Source organism: Streptopelia decaocto (genome assembly GCF_964273445.1).
Source record: "Streptopelia decaocto genome assembly, chromosome: 5".
Classification (NCBI taxonomy): domain Eukaryota; kingdom Metazoa; phylum Chordata; class Aves; order Columbiformes; family Columbidae; genus Streptopelia; species Streptopelia decaocto.
The window spans coordinates 63069635-63086185 of NC_138659.1; the positions used below are offsets into that span (position 1 = coordinate 63069635).

The 16551-nt window shown below is 44.6% G+C and overlaps 1 protein-coding gene across 14 annotated transcripts in view; it reads left to right on the top strand.

The window, feature by feature from the left end:
* Positions 1-16551, top strand: part of TCF7L2 (transcription factor 7 like 2) — a gene marked incomplete at its 5' end in the record, with an annotated part of 177214 nt that overhangs the window by 61503 nt on the left and 99160 nt on the right. For all 14 annotated transcript variants that reach the window (XM_082052896.1, XM_082052906.1, XM_082052904.1 and 11 more), the window contains one exon: positions 948-1049. In XM_082052896.1, coding sequence (XP_081909022.1) covers positions 948-1049 — 102 coding nt within the window. The remainder of the gene's footprint in view (positions 1-947; positions 1050-16551) is intronic.

Sequence of the window (16551 nt, forward strand, 5' to 3'; positions counted from 1 at the left end):
AGTAATCTGGCTGTGGTGCAATGGATCCTCTGGTGGGTTTAGCAGAGGATGCGCATGACCAGAGCTGAAGTTTTAGTCGATATTTGATGCTGGTTAAATCCGTGGGAATGTTCTGCTCCTTCTTGAAATGTGGTTAAGCTGTGGTTCAGCCCATGTGCCGATGACAGTGACATAAAGAAGTAGTGGCTGTCCCCCAGCGCCTGGCCAGCACAGCTGAGCCTGAGTGCACCAGGCTCTGCTCTGGCTTGGACATCGTCAACAGGAGAGCTTATTAAGTTTGGTCTTGTAATTGAATAAGTTACACTGTGCAAGTCCCTTGAGGGTTGTTTGACAGTAGGTTTCCTCCTGGTGATAGTGAGCAAGAAGCAAATAATCCATGGTGGCTTCTAGAAATGGTGAAAAGTAGAAAAAATAAATTCTAAGATTCAGCGTTACTGGGTCTTTCTGGGGTAGACCTCTGCCTTTAGGGCTTATACAGCGCTGGGAAGCTGGAGGAGTTGACATGATGTGTTTGTTGAAAGAATGACAGGTGACCTATTAAATGATGAGATCATATTCTTAACCCATTATACCTGTTTTTACTTTTCTGAGACTGATAATCCACCTTCCCCTCCCTTGTCCCATCCTCTCCATGGTTTTAGTATTTGATTTCTGTGTGGGTTTTATTGTTCTAGATTTGCTACGATTAAAAAAATCAATGTAGTACCATCTTTGCAATCTACTTTATTTTCTTATTCTTGAACTGTAATGTGGTGGTATATAATTGCTAAGTATTCTGCACAGACTTTGTCTCCACAAACATGCAAAGTCCTCTTAATTTTTGTTTCAGTTCCTTGCATGAGTTTTAATTTATGTATTTTTACCCATGTTATCTGAGATTTGTTATTTTTTTTGCCTTTCTTTTTTGAACTCATTTTTCTTTCCCCATTTTTGTTTCCTCCATCCAGTATCTGCAGATGAAATGGCCACTGCTTGATGTTCAGGCAGGGAGCCTTCAGAGTAGACAAGCCCTCAAGGATGCTAGGTCTCCATCTCCAGCACATATTGTTGTAAGTAAACACAGAAAGATGTTCTTCCTTTGTTGTTATTTTTTTTAAGGCATTTGATGGTAATGGCATTGGTTGTCATCAATTTTATTTTACACAAAGCAAAAGAGAAACATTGCAAAACAAATAAAAATCCTAACGAGCCCATGTTAAAAAGAGGGGGAATACATTTGCTATTGCTGGGATGTTTATGAAATTATCATTCATGTGCCTGGTAGGAGGGGACAGAGTTGAAAATACTTTTAATTTGCACACCGCACAGTTACTTAGTGGCAATGAAGTCCAATCAGGCTGGTTTACACATCTGACAATGTTGAACTGAAGAGAATGAAAGGATGCTTTTGAAAGCATTAAAAACATAAAAACCCAGCCTGTTCTGCGTCCTTTACTAAAGAAATCTTGAACGGTAGTTGGAGAGTTTGTCAGTATTTTACCTGGCTCAACAGAGCCAAGCTCAATAGAGTACATGTCCCTTCGTGTTGTGATGACTTCTCATTTAGTATAAAAAGTGCTATCAAACGTTTACTACTTACCTGCAAAATATAAAACTTTCTTTATAAGCTAAAAATAGCTTTTCTAATTAACTTCCCAGTTAAATTTCCTTGCTTCTGTTGTAAAAGCAACGTTGAGTTTGAAATGTTCCATACAAATTTGCATGAGAGAGATTTGGGGTTTCATTTTACTTTCTAGAATAGCATCCATAGAGGTCTAAAAAGAAACTGTTTATTTATGTGGTGTTATGCATTGGCCCATCCTCTCCCATGTCAATGCCATCTAATGTTACGAAGCATCTTAGCTCTGAGTGTTCATCTAGGAAACTTATCTCTGGAGAAGATGACATGGAGTGGGTTGGAATATTTTCTGAAATGTTTTGTCATCAAGTTTTACCTTTTTTTTTTTTTAAAAAAAAAAAAAAACAAAAACAAAAACAAAACCTTTTTTATAACTAATGGCTGACAAGGTGAATCCCAGGAAAAGAAACATTGCTTGTTCTTTATCTTTTGTTATGCTATCTAAAGCTGACATAGCTGGTAGATCATCTAAGGTACACATGGGTTTTGTTAGAAATCTAAAATCACGCTAAACATTTTTGAGGAGCTTCTTATTATATTGTTGTCTGTTTAACTTGAGATTTCATCCCTTTGCTGTGTCTCAGTTTTTTATTTAAAAAGAAAAAAGTTTTCCTGTCTTTTAGAGTCTGTAGCTTCTAAACCATCCCCCAGTACAGCAGAGAGCGATGGGCACAGGGCTGGTATTTGCTTAGTCGATATCTAGCACTGGTCGCTTCACTTTTTCAGAACGACTTTGCTTTTCCCTCCTGTCCACTTGCGCTGCCACTGGAGGAAGAGATCAGAGAAAAAATATTTGGCTGGTTATTTAGAAACCTACAGCCATCAAAACCTGCTGTCTTCTTATTCTTAATAAGAAATGAACCAAAGTAACTTCCTTGTTTTAATTCACGTTTAACTGCTGTGCTGGAGGAGCGGCGGGGGGCACGGGAGCAGTGTGGGGCTGCAGGAGGGGATGGTGAAGGGAGCAGCAGGTTCCTCCTGGCTGGCTGCAGCCTGGGAGGACAGGTGGAGCGTGGTGGGATCACCTGTGCTGAGCAGCCCCTGTTCCCAAATCCTCCCAGCGTGCAGGAGAGCGAGCGCTTGGCTTTAAAAGCCAAAGCAGCTCGTTGTGCCGGGGGGCTGGTTGGGGTCCCAGCCCTCTCCAGCCCCTCCACCTGGTGTGGGCGAGGTGGAGGCAAGTGGACAACACAAAAAAAAAAAGGATCAAAAATCCCGATCATTTTGGAAAATGAAGAGAAACCTGTTTCCAGGGAGGCTGAGGTTGATCTGCCTTGCATTTTGACCATTTATGGGGTTCTTATGGGTCTCTTTAAAAGCTGTTTCCCTCTGCTATTCAATAAAAAGCATATTTACCATAGCAACCACTTAGGCCGTGAGGAACATATACTACCTCTGAGATGGAGGCCACCTTCCAAAAGAGCCACAGCTGGCATTTGTAATGTGATCTTTTGTGCTACTTACAATGTTGGAGGGAGAGGAGAAGGGGGGAGTGAGGGGGGAGTAGTGGGGTTTTTGGGAGGAGGGGGGTTCTGCAAGGTTTCATGTTTATTTCTAGCAGTAAACTGTTTTGTCTTATTCTGTTAAAATAAATAAATAAGGGGCAGCTTTTTTTCTACACTTTTTCCTGGCATCCGCCCCAGGTCACATTCATTCCGTGGAGTAAAAATGGTCTTATTTTTGGTAAATAAAGTTAGAGCGGGTAGAGGCATTTGGGGGAGATGAAGCGGCTGCAGATGCCGGTTGGCCTGGGATGTGTCGGGCTCCTCTGGTGTCCCCGCTGTGCCTGCCCACAGCACCTGGGACCTGGCCGCTCCTGCACAAGGCTCTACACCTGCCTCTGCATTCGCAAAAACGCGATTAATTTTTTTATGGAACAATAAGGGGTGTTTCATGGACACGCTGATATTTCTGTGCAAGCGTAATGTGTAACATATAGGGATAGAAACTGGTTCTCCACCCACGTTGCTGTATCTCATCTACCCACCAAAAGTACCCATGCCAGTTTTTCATCTTGAAATCAGTTCTACTGCCCTGAAGATCTATGGGAAAATGCTAACACCTGCAAATCGTTTCTTATCTTTCCCCTCTCTCTGAAATCAGGATTTGAGGCTAATCTTTATAGCTCGTTTGCAGAGAGAGGAGAGTGGGAGGTGGGAAATTTTTTTCCCCCCTCTTTTCCTTTTTTCTTTTTCCTTCCTTTTTTCTTTATTAATGTTCTTGCTTCTCAGTGCTTGGCTGTGAGTACCGCGAGCTGTGTGTCAGGGCTGCAGCTTTTATGCCCGGCTCCGGTGAAACTCCCCTTGGCTTCAGCGTGGGTTTTAATGGCTCAGGGCTGCAGAACATGGCTGTCTGTAATGTCTTAAGTAAAGTCTGTACTATTTGTCAGCCGTCCTCCTTTCAGATTTGTTTAAGGACATTGAGTTAAGACTACAAAAATTGAAGCAAAAGACCAGCATGAATAATTTGGCTGGATTGCCCCCAGTGCTGAGGGCTGGGTTAATACTGCTTTTCATGGTGCTCGAGAGAGTCTCCGAGGCCCATAATGAGAAACAGAATATTAAACTGAAATTATGTTCAGCATGTCTTGAGGAAGGTACAGCATGAGGCTCCATTTAAGACCAGTGCATTTGTTTGCATTTAGGTGCTTCACTTGTCTTGTAACCCTCTCGCATCTTGCTCTGGCACAGTCATGCTGCTTATCTGTGTCCAAAGGTGAAAGAAAACTGGGGGAAAAATTGTTTTAATAGTACGTTATTAAGCTTGCTAGGTCAAAATTTTGCATTCAGCTTGCGGATAGTACTATTATGAGGCTGGGATTTTTTTTTAAGGGTTTTAATGGTTATTTCTCTTATTTTCTGACCTGTGATTTCACTGAAGGTATTAAGACTTTGTAAAACAGTTTTAGCGGGAAGTTTTTGGGGTTTTAAAGCAGACCCTAGCTGGGTGCCTTGCCATGCTCCTGTAAGCGGGCAGGGTGCTGTTTGTCCTGAAATCGTGTGTTCAACACACACCTGATCTGCTTCACACGTGTGCACCAGCATAGTGGTGAGATCTGGGTGCCCTGCTGTGGGATGCTCACATAGAAATGTTCTGGTGGTGTGGACAGGCAAGTGAAAATGAGTATGGTATGTCTGTGCGAGGGTCTCCCAAATCTGCTCGCTACAGAAAACAAGCTCCTTTGAAACGGTTTTTATCTATGCATGCGTTCCTACAACCTTAAGGAGAACACCAGTGCTGTTCTTCCATGTTCTCTGCAAAGTGAATTCTCTGACTCAACCATACTCAGTTTTGGGCAGGATTATGGGTGAAGGACCAGTCCTCTGTTCCTACCTCCTACAGACACTTGATTTTAGCTTCCTTTGTACCAGGCAAAAACGTTCTGAACCCAAAATTCCTGCATATTCTTCTGCAGGGAGACTTTTTGAAGTAAATATAAATGTTACTTTGTGGGAGGACTTGTAGTACTATTTGACCTGGGTTTTCTAATATGTAATGAACACAGCCATAAAGTAGACTGAATCCCTAAGAACAAAGAATCACTGTGAGGTAGTGTATCTATTTTTTTTTTTTTTTTTTTTAAGGAGGTAAAAATGTGTTTTCAAAACAATATGACAAGCAAAACTGAAGGCAAACCCATCTGAAATGTGTTCACTGTTCTCAGCCTCTTTGCCTTGCATGGACAGTGGGTGTCTGGGATCGCTGGGCAGTTTGGAGGGGTCAGGAGTTTTTTGCCAGAGCGGCTGGAATTGAAGCTGCACAGTCTGCCCTGCCTGATCCCTAATTTCTGTCAGTCTCATGTGGCTTACACTTTGAAGGAAAAGACAAATATGAAACAAAAGACAAATACCTACAAGTAACCACAAGATCTATCATGCCTAGATTGAAACATCCACCCCCTTATCCCTTCAAACCAGCAGTGGGGTGAATCCAGACCTGTGCACAATCCTGAGCCATCTGGAAGCTTCATCTTGCAACTTCCACTCGCAGTGCCCCAAGAGGGCTTTTAAAAGCTCTTGCTTTGTTTGTATTTAATATTTTGTTGTAGAGAGGCTGTTCTTCCTGGGCAGTAACCTCTTGAGATGTTCTTGGATTTCAGGCCATGTATGCCTGTGATGGGACACCCTTTTCCCTGGAGGTGTGCAGGGCCATCCTCTGAGTACACAAACTATGTTGAGTGATGTTGTGGAGAGAAGGAGCTGGGCATCATTCATGTCAGTACTTGGTGTCATGAGAGGAGCTCGGGAGGAGGTGAGGGCTGTGTCTGAGCTGTGCTGGTACCCCAGCAGTCCCTGGTGACAGGCAGGTCCCACCGTGGTGCATGGACCCAGCACACAGAGCCTTGAGACTCACGCTGCAGAAATATCCCTGCAGACTTAATTGGAAAGCTCCTGGAATGACTCTTTCCTTTTTAACTGCTCTATAGTTTATTTGGCTAATTGCTCTGGCAGTTGCAAAGAAAACAAAATGTTTCATTAATGCATGCCCAAAAGTGTGCAGATATCCTGTCCTGAATTTTCAGAGATGCATGGAATTAAGCCACAGAACAAATTAAACTTGATGAGAATTTTGCGGCTAAATCTTTCACTAGTAATGCCTTTTGTTTTTTCATTGGGTTGTTTTCAAGGGTTGTGTTTAAAAAAATCTGTGTTCAAACCTAAATGTATAGGGCTAAGTATAGAATTCACCTACTGGCAGCCCAATAAAATTATTTTGGGTGGATTCCTACAAAACACACACATTGTATTCAGTACCCACTAAATATGAATGGGAAACCTAGTGCTTGGTTTGTGTAGAGCACGGAAGAATTGTGGACTCCTAAAAAGTAATTCTCTTGGTAATTTGACTGCTTCATGCTGTCGTGTTTACTCTGTGGCACAATGTCTGTACTCTACAGACCTTAATTAGGTACCGGAGGTAAACCCTCTGCTTTAACGTCGAGACTGGGAAAATGTGCAGGCTTGTACCTCTTACCGTGAAGTGAGCAGGAATTTAATGCTTCTGCAAACATCGGTCGGCACTAAAGCACCTTCAGAAGACATCTTGGGGCTGGATTGGCAGCTGGGATGAATTGTCACGCTTGGTTGTAGTCAGGAGATCTGCGAGTAGCTCCAAGAACTCTGAAGTATTTGGATGTTGGGATATTTCAGCTGTGAATAAATGCTGTAAAATGTATAGTACTGCCAACCTCAATTGTTCTAGGATCATGAGTCAGGCCTCAAAAGATCATGAGGATTGGTAGGGGGTTTTTTGGTGTTGTTTTTTATTTGTTTTCTGTTTCTTAAATAATACATTTTGTATTCCCTTTATTTGTTCTCTGCTTCCTGAGCCTGCAGGGTATACTCCGCTCATTCTCAAACTTTTCTCTACAGCAGTTCAGGAGCTTGCTGTGTGCTGGAAGCGGAGGCTGAGCTTCTTCCCTAAACACTTGACTTCAAGGCTACCATGCTTTAATAAAAATAGACTGGCTATCAAATTGTAGGAGCTGGCAACCCTAAGCAGCTGAGCAGGGGTGTTACGATATGCTCGTCACAGTCTGTTGAGCATCCTTTTCTTGTGAATCGCCTGGCTGGACTTTGGGAGAACCTGGTCCTTGGTGCCTGTGAGGACTCTGGTTCATGGGTGCTGGGGTGGCTGAGCTTGAGATGGCTGTGGTGCTCCCACCTTACTGGACACAGCTCAGCAGGTCCTTCTGAAGCAGCAGGTTTATAGCCCAGGATATTGTGGTGAACCAGCATCAGCTTTGATTTCCTGGAGGGGCTGCGTTGCAGCTCTTGCTCTTAAGCTGGAGCCATAAGATTTGGCATTTTGGCGTCTTGTGGCACACCAAATATATCTGGTATCTATCTGACACATTCGAGTATTGAAACTCTCTGGGTGAGGGGGAAACAAGGCAAAAACTTGCTCATCAGAAATCCTTAAGTACGATGCAGCTATGGTGCCTTCAGCTTGGTTGTGAGCTCATCTGCTGCAGGCTTCACTCTTGTTGTGTCTTTCGTTTATAGAATACCCACCATGTCCCAAATACAAGGCAAATATGACTCCCTAAATTCTGGCCCTTTCTGACTAGCTCCTTTAAGATACAGTAAACCTGCAGAGAACAATATTTCAAGGTAGAAACCTACACTGGGAAGGTGGTTTAGAAGAGCATTTTAGCACAGAGGAGCCCAAGCTATGTTTTGGATTCAGCCACATGGCAGTTTGCATTATGCTGGAGCATGCATTTAAAATTAACTTGTAGGGACTTGCGTGGGCCTAAAATTAAATATCAGCAAACCGTCAGCTCTCCTGCAGAAAAGGGAGAGGAACGGAGAGCGTGCAGACAGTCCGTGCCCGAAGCGCGGGGCGTGCAGGAGGACGGCGGCAGCAGCCGTGCGCCGCGGCTCGGTCTCGGCAGCTGGCAAAGAGCTGTGGCAGCGCCGGGTGATGCTGGAGAGCCAGATGGGTGAGCCTGTCAGATCAAAGATGACGGGTACCGAGGGTGGCAGACTTGGCAGGGCCGCTCGCTGCAGGTCCTTCTCCCCGCGCACCGTGACTGCGGCTGAAGTTTGTGGCTGCGTTCAATCTGGAGCTTAGAGAAGCGGGTATTGAATAATGCAGCCTGGTTTGGAGCTAGAGCCCATGCCGACTGGAGCGGGAGCAGCCATCGTGTGCAGAGCAGAGATTTAATGGGTATGATATGGCTGTGTCACTGTTTTTTTTCCCGAATTTCTAGAACTGCAGTCTTCCCTTTCCAGTACAGTTCTGGGCTTGTTGATGCAGAGTGGAAAAGCCCAAATATGTAGTTGAAGTAGCTGTCTCAGAATAACTATTCCTCATTATCTCTCCATGCGGCCACTCTTATTCAGCAGTAAGAGGTCCTTTGTGCAGTTTAGCTTAATCCGCTTTGGAAACGGATTAAGCTAAATCTCACAAAGAAACTCTTAGTGCTGAGTAACAGTGTCCACACAGAGAGATAATTCGAAATAGTTGTTCTGCATTTTTCAATTCACAGTCGAGCCCTTGCACAAAAACTTCACGGTGCAGATGAGCCCACTTGAATAGGAACCCCCTATTTTCTGTCTAAACAAGGTCTGTGTATTGTGTCCAGGTGCTGTAGTAAGGAAAACAGTGAGTGCTTATCATTAGAAGGAAAGGAAGGAAGCTGGCGTTGCTGGGCTTGGGACCATTTGTTTGCCAAATTGCTCAAGCCCAGGATTATTGCAGTGTTCATCAGTTCATGCAGTCTGGGATTAGATTATTCATGGGATACTTTACTTTTTGGACCGTACACATCTGTACTCTCTTCTACAGAAGAAACTGGAGCTGTTCAGTAAGCCACCGCATAAAGAAAAGGAATGCTTTCTCCTTTGTCCTGTGCAGACCTATTTGGCAAGAGGCAGACCTATTTTAGAAAGCCTTTGGAGAGTGAGAGATGTTGCAAATAACAAGGAGTGATGCCGTCGTAAAAGAATCTCCCTCCCCTAACCTGTCCCCAGGCAATGTTCTGTACCTTATTTCACAAAATTAAGCCAGAAGGTTTTGTCAAGCGACTATGGTTTGGAATATGCAGTGGGCTGGTAGCAGGGGTCTGGATCCAGGGAACCTTGTCTTGAAGGTTTGCTTGTACCTCACAGGGCAAAAATCATTCAGCGCTTTCCTGTGTTGGGGAAGCATTGCTCATTCCTCTGTTTTACCAGTGCAAACAGAAAGATGTTAAGTAACGTTCCCAAGTTGATTTTGAAAAACTGATGATTTCCACATCTGCATTTTAGAGCCATGTGAAAAGACCTGCAGCCCCACAGGAAAAAAAAACCAAAAAAGAAACTGAAGCAGGTTTTGAAATCTAAACTTAAAAATCCTAACATGTACCAGACCTTAGAAGAAAGTTACTTTTGGTGCTATTTGTGTGCTCTCAATAACCCTCTGTGTCTGTGAATGCTTATGTCAGATGTACCTTACATCTTACCTCTCAGAATTAGGAAGTTTGGGGGAGCTGAACAAGTCCTCCTCCCCCAGCAAGCTGTAGCTCTGCAGCCAGGCTCACCTGTGTGGGAAAGATTTTATTTATATATATATATATGTATGTATAATGAGGGATGGCCTGGTAGGAGGTCCTGGGTATGCATGGTTTGAGCCTGTATGTGTGTGTATACAAGAGGCAGGCTGCTTTCTGATGAGCCCCTCTGATAGAATTAGGACAAAACCAAATCATTGGCGTGTTTTGGTTGGTTGGTTTTTTTGCAACCCTACCTCTCTACCAGTGTCCTTGGTGTGAATTAAGGATCTGATAGTGCCCCCGGGCCTTGCAGTGCTAGCCTGCAGAAAGAGGTGGGTCTGTGCTAGTTTCCTAGGAGAGGCGACCAGTTCTCTAACATGCATTTTTTCCTGTTGGCAGGACTCAAAGACTTCTCTACTACTATTACTGTGGAAACTAGCTTCCCCTTCCTTTGTACTTTCTAGGCCTCGATTCAAGAAATCATTAAACGTGAGCTGATGTCCATCCGTGTTCAGGACAGCACTTAAGTGCGTGCTCAAAGTATTGTCTTGCATAGTGATGCTTTTCTGAGTTGCAGTGCTGGAAATGAGCCATTATTTGAAATAAAACCTCTTCCTGAGAGAGGGTTGTGGCTTCTACCTGTCCCCCAGTTAGCAAGTACTGGGAAAGGAAAGGGAGGCAGAGAAGGAATAGGCAGAGAAGGAATAGGGTGTCCTGAGCTCCTCTCCCCTGAAGCTTGTCCTTGTGCTGACATATTTCTTCCCAGGGCTAAGGCTGTAGGAGGAGGTGACACACTGAGTAAAGGTTTTGGTCTCTTCTTGCTCATCTGCTCACTGGGAAATGCACAAAATCTCTGTGGTCTCCTCCTGTGGTTGGGAGGATACTATCTGGAAGAGAGAAGACAAATCAGCAATATTTTGCCCTGTTGTACGCCTGCAGAGCTCCGCAGTGCCAGCGTTACATGTTAGAGGGCTGTGACTGCCCTGTAGTGAGGAAGTGGTGATGGAGGAAAAAAGAGAGAAGGGACCTGAACACCTCCAGACATTTTTAGTTTGCATTTACAGCCCTGAACGCCTCTCCTGCTAAGCAGCTGCATGGTAGCAGTATCATTAGGAAACCCCAAATGGCTGCAGTGCACAGAGATGTCCCTGGTGGCAGAACTTCTGTTGCTGCACATTGGGCATGTCTACATGGTTAATTAATATGAAGCAAGCAAGGGTTTGAATTGCTAAAGCCGTAGCTGCTCCACGTTGACTCCCCGTCTCGATGCTTTTCAGGAGGGAAGTCATTTACTGGACATGAAGCAACCTGCTCTCATTAAAGGGCTGTGATGGCCAGGACAGCTTGCCTTGGGATAAGCTCTGGTGTGAATCTGAGGCATGCCGGTTGCTCCACAATTGCGGCCCGAGGGGGTAAACCTGAGGTAGCAGATGCCATTTGGACTGAAGGTGAAGTTTGCTCACGTCTGTGCCCGGAGCTGAGCGTGTGGCCGAGCAGTTAGGTGCTGCAAGACCTCAGTGAAGCTCACCCTGCAGTAACTTGTTCTGCTCATCACACCCAGAGCATGTCCAGGGAGCGTCTGCTCACACCGTAAATGGACTGTTAAGCTCCGTTTCTGTGTAGGCGATCGTTTGGCCACCCAAAATCGCTGTGCTGAGGAACCTGTGGGATGAGTAAATGGTAAGAAAATGTGAGGGAGCAGCCCCAGCACTGATGGGAGAGGAGAATGGCCAAAGAGCTGGCTTATTAGCTTTCTGGCTGGCTCAGCTGCTTCTCGCTTGGGCACTGAGCTGGGCTCGCGGCTTGTGCGTTAAAGCATCATCCTGCTTCTGTTTACTGGTTGTTGGGATTGGGTGCCTTAGTCTGAGGCTGGAAAATTAGGGTTCCTTCTCTTCCCAAAAGCTGTCCAAGCCTGATGGTGACACCTCCCTGCAGACACCGTGTTTCACTGCTGAGATCACACAATGAGCAGGTCAAAGCGCTAGGCACAAATTAAATATAATTTCATTATCACTTGTTGTTACCTGTATTTAAGAGGATCTAATAGGCAAGCTACTCTCAGAAAAGCAGGTTCTCCCCACTCTGAAGAGCTCAGGTCCAGGAGAGACGAGGTCTGTGCAGTGCAGGGAATGGCAGTGGATCAGTTGCTGTACACGTGTGGCATGACGGGCACCATGTGATTACGTCCCTCTCCCAGCAAGGTGATGTGTTCTGCATATTGGATCATGGCAAAGCTGGGAGTGATGTACAGATCCCCTGACTCAGAGTTCACAGTCCAAATTGGTAGGCCAGCCTGTCCTTGACATGCATATTTAATGCTGTAGTTGTCTTTGCATGTCCTGCTGGAGAGGACTAAAGGTAAAAAGAAAATAAAAACCAACAAAAAACCTGAAACAACAACAACAACAAAACCCCAGTTGCTCACCTGTCCTTCAGCACTTTTTCTCTTGGACATCTTTGAGATGTTTAAAAGCGCAACATGGGTTCCTGACATCAAAGAGTTAATAGTAGTGAGTGTACAGTAGCTCATTAGGGCTTAAACGTGGGCTGCAAACTCAGAAATCTTGATAATTTTGGTCTATAAGGACACTGAACTTTCAACCCTAGTTCAGCAATAATAAATGCCTGTTAAGTAAGGCTTCCTTTTATGAAGAGAGGGTGGATGGATGCATTTCAATGGGCTTTAAAAGTATTGCTACTCCTTTCAGTGTCTGTTGGCCGAATGCATGTGGGCATGGGACGGCATTTCAAGATCAGCACAAAAAGCACTTTGAAGTGTAACCTTTGTGAGCACCTCAGCCAAACCTGAGTGCAGTGGAAGCAGCAGTTTGTTTATATATTTATTTGTTAGTCCTTTTCTTTTAAAGTTGCTTAAAAAAACAAAAAAAAAACCTCCACACCAAAACATAAAACAAACCAACAGCAATAAAACCAAAAAACTCCACACCAAAACCAAAACATAAAAAACCCAAACCAAACAACAGCAATAAAAAACAAACAAAAACCTGCCAGCAATTAAATGTAATTTTGAAATTTTGACCCAGAGTGAAAGGTGGCGGTGTATGTTTGGCTTTTGCATGGATGTTTTCATAACCAAATATATTGGTGTGGGTTTTTGAAAGCAGGGGCAGATGAAGCTGCGCACTGGGTTGGAGATCAGGCCATTGCTCGGGCTGTCAGCCCTGCCGCCCTGGAGAAGAGGGTCCTGGCACGTAGCCGTGCTCTGGCTCTGCCCGTAGGAATCGCAGTGACGAGCTAAAAACTTCTTAACAGCCCCTTCATCTGCCTGTAAAAAGATCCTGCAGATGTTACAGGGACTGAGATTCAACACAAATCACGAGTGACTGCAAGTCTCGGCTTTACAAGTCGCAGCTTTCCTTGCCTTGAGTTAGCAGGTCTGGATCCAGACGAGCTTCTGCTGGGGTCTGACGTGAAACTCCAAGTAGCGTGCGTGTATGTGTGTGTGTGTGTGTTTTACCTCGCCTCTCGGAGAGCGCGAGAGAGACCTCCGTGAAGAGAGTGACAGGGTTTGATATAAACCAGCAGGACTGCATTGCTGCCATTATTCGACAGTAAACCCTTTCACAATGCCATATGCTGTGCATTCCAGCGCAGCGGCGGTGGGTGTGATATAGTTAAAGCACACTCGGCAAACAGGAAACGCTGGTGACCGCTGTGTGTGCTTTTCATGGAGATAAAGTATTGAGAGCGTAACGAAAAAGAGAGGAAAAAAAAAAAGAAGTGCTGGGAACTGGGGGGAGAGGCCGGCGGGGGTGAAGGAGAGGGATGTGTTTTGGGCCTGATGCTCTGGTCGTTATGAAAACGCAGGCAGGAAATGCAGCCGCAGAGCGAGAAAATGCTGCTTTGCTCCAAGATGTTTGTTTTACTCCATTACACGTATTTTCTAGTTTGCTGCTGGGTATTGGGAGCGGGTGTGGTTTTTTTCTTTTTCTTTTTAAATTTCTTTTTGAAGTTCCTGCCACACCAGCTTACTATCCCCATCCCTTCCCCTTTACCTTTTCCCTTTCCCTAGCCCAGTTAATAATCAAAAGCTATTTTAAGGGACTAGAGTACAATATTACGTATTTCATACCCCCGCAAAATGTGAATATGAGTATTTAACCTAAGCATAGTTATTTTCTCGGCAGCGGCTCTGCAAAAGACATTGCAAAGCCTCCGCGGAGTTAGGAAGCCGCTATTGCAGGGCAGTAGGGAAGGCAGGGGGATGGGACCAACAGGTCCTCGGATGGGGAGCGCTCTGAATCATAAACACGCCATAGCTTTAATAAAATAAATGAAGTGGAGCCTTTTCAGCCGAGGGCAGACTGTATTGGGGCAAGCCGGGCTTTTAACGTTGGGAGTGAAAATTGACAGGCTGAGAACTGGGACATAAACAAAAATGTCAGTCCCTGGGAGTCTTGTTCACTGGACAATGTCTCAATTGTTTCCGTGATTTTTCGCAGGCAGCAGGGGATAGTGGGAGATTTAACTCTTTACCGGCCACACAAGCACTGAAGGTGCTCGCAGAATGAAGAAGTGGAGGAAAAAGAGCATTTTTTTGTTTGGAAACGATTAAGCATGTCAGTGGGTGATAAGGAAAGGTCACGCTGTTCTCCGCATACTTGTCTGCTGTTCAAGTTGGGCTTTACGCTTCTTTAATTTTGTTTAGGTTTTGCTGCTTGCCTGGAAAACTGCGTGGATTGTTTTTTTGATTTTTGCTTTTTTTTTTTTTTGCGTTTTATCAGGACAAGTGACATTATGGGGCAGACCGGTAGATTTATAAGAAGTAGGGAAAATGTCTGGGGATTACATTTTAATTTTTATTTGTATTTCATCATTACGTGGCTGACAGGCAAGCTTGGATATTTTAAGGCTGTCTGGATTATTTGGAACAGGCTGAAATGTGAGATAGGGAATGCCCCTTTTTTTTCTATTAATTGCTTTACAGTTTTCTTAAGTCTCAAAACAAAATGCCATCTTCAAAAAAGGCAGAGCAGAGGTGAGGAACACAGTTGTCTCATCATACTTTTGCTTCATTTATTATAAAAACAATCACTGAAACTTGTTGCATACCAGCCCTAGATGGGCAAGGTTCAGAAAGCAGTAACTGGTAATTCTTTACTCATCAGATTTTCAATGTGTGTTTTGTTGTGGGCTGGGGTGGGGGAGGAGAGCGAGATGGCAAACCAAAGTTGCTTCTTCAGGGCGCAAAAGCTGTTGAGGTTTAGTTGCAGGAAGATAAACCTGTTTTAATAAAATGTGGGTCTTGCCTCAGTTGAGTGAAGTTGAAACATTTTGTGGGCTGGAAGCCAGCTCTCTTGGTGTGCAGCAGCCCGGTATTAAAGGTCTGGGATGTGCTGAGGTTGCTTTAGCTTAATTTATGGAATAATAATGTATCCCATTTTCGTATCCGCGCATCCTCCAGCTGCTTTCTGTTCGGGTGCATGTTCGCAGCCCTGCACTTTCTCCCGCTTTCACAGTTTCTCCTTCCCCTGCCCCCGTCCCCTGCGTGTGCTGCTGGGAGCAGCCCGGGGAGATCGGCTCCCCCACAAAACTTGGGCCATGGGCAGGTTTCTCCCCAAATTCCTGCTTGGGAGATACTATCCCCATCCTTATCACACAGGAGAGCGTAAGCTGTTGCTCTCCAGATGCTTCCCTGTGTGTTTTGCACAGATGGGAGAGAGGGCAGAGGGTAAAAATAATTGCAGTGTCCTCTTTGGGACAGGCTGGTCACCAAAGATCAGGGAAGAGCGAGTTGCTGCCCCTCTCAAAGTCTGGCCTGGGCTGGAGATGCTGCGCACTGAAAGCGTACAGCAGATTCTCTGTGGAAAATTTGGCTCCGCATGCGTTTTGAACTGATACTTGTTTCAGAGATTTAGAAAACAAAAGTTGTTGACATGTCGGAGCAGTTGGTTCCCCGGGTAAGTATCCTGAGTGGAGCTGGATTTAATAATTTATAATTAATCGTTCGTGCGGCAAAATGAATTGCTCTTCCTGTTAGTTAAGGATCACTGAGGAGATCGTGATTTTTCTTGAAACTTGGTTACTCATGCACTGATCTCAGCGCTTTGCCTTGGAGATCATCCACGAGCCGTTTGGTGTTGGAGCTTCTCTGAGCAGAGATGGGGAACATGTGGTGGGTTTCCGTTCCCTGCAATGAACAGCAAATGATATTCTTTAATTAATGAAAGTTTATTTTCCATGAGGATTCTCCAGTACTTGCATAAAATTCACTGTCTTGGCAAGTATCCTTACCACTGAATTCGTTTGCTGGTGTAGTCACAGAAAGTGGTTAAATTTGTCAGTTAATGAATTTTGCTTATTTCTTACCGAGTGCTGTGTAAAGCTAATCTAGCTTGGGTTGCCTTGGTCTTGTGCGTTATGTAAACAGAGAAGGAAAAAAATCGGTATTTCAAAGTGTTTTCTTAGGACTGTTTTGAAATTTCCACTCCTCTTTAGTCATGAATAACAGTCAAATTTGATTTGAAGATAAACTCATTACTGGTAATAACAGCCTACAAGAGATCTCAGCTTCCCTGCTTCTCCCCATCTCCTAGAAAGGCTTAACTACCATTTCAGGTGAAACAATACTATTTTTAGTGCCATTGCAGAACACGTTAATGAGCTGTCCCCTATACAGCCATACAGCCCATCTACATATTTGTTTAGTTGCCACCAGTAGTTTTCAGGGCCACCTTTTCTTGGATATCCCAAGTAGCAACGAGTTAATTTTCTAGTGTAGCTGTACCGGTACATGGGAAGAGGTGGGGACACTGAGGAGAAAATGCTCTTTGTAGGTATGTGTGGTGTCTATAACCCTTCAAGGCTCCAGCTCAACTCTCCGGGATGAACGGCATCTTCAACAAACCTTATGTTATTAAAGTTTTGGTGAAGCATAAGCAGTGGATCATCTGCTCCGCTTTGTCTCCCACCCTTGCTCTAGGACATGCCTGGAGGA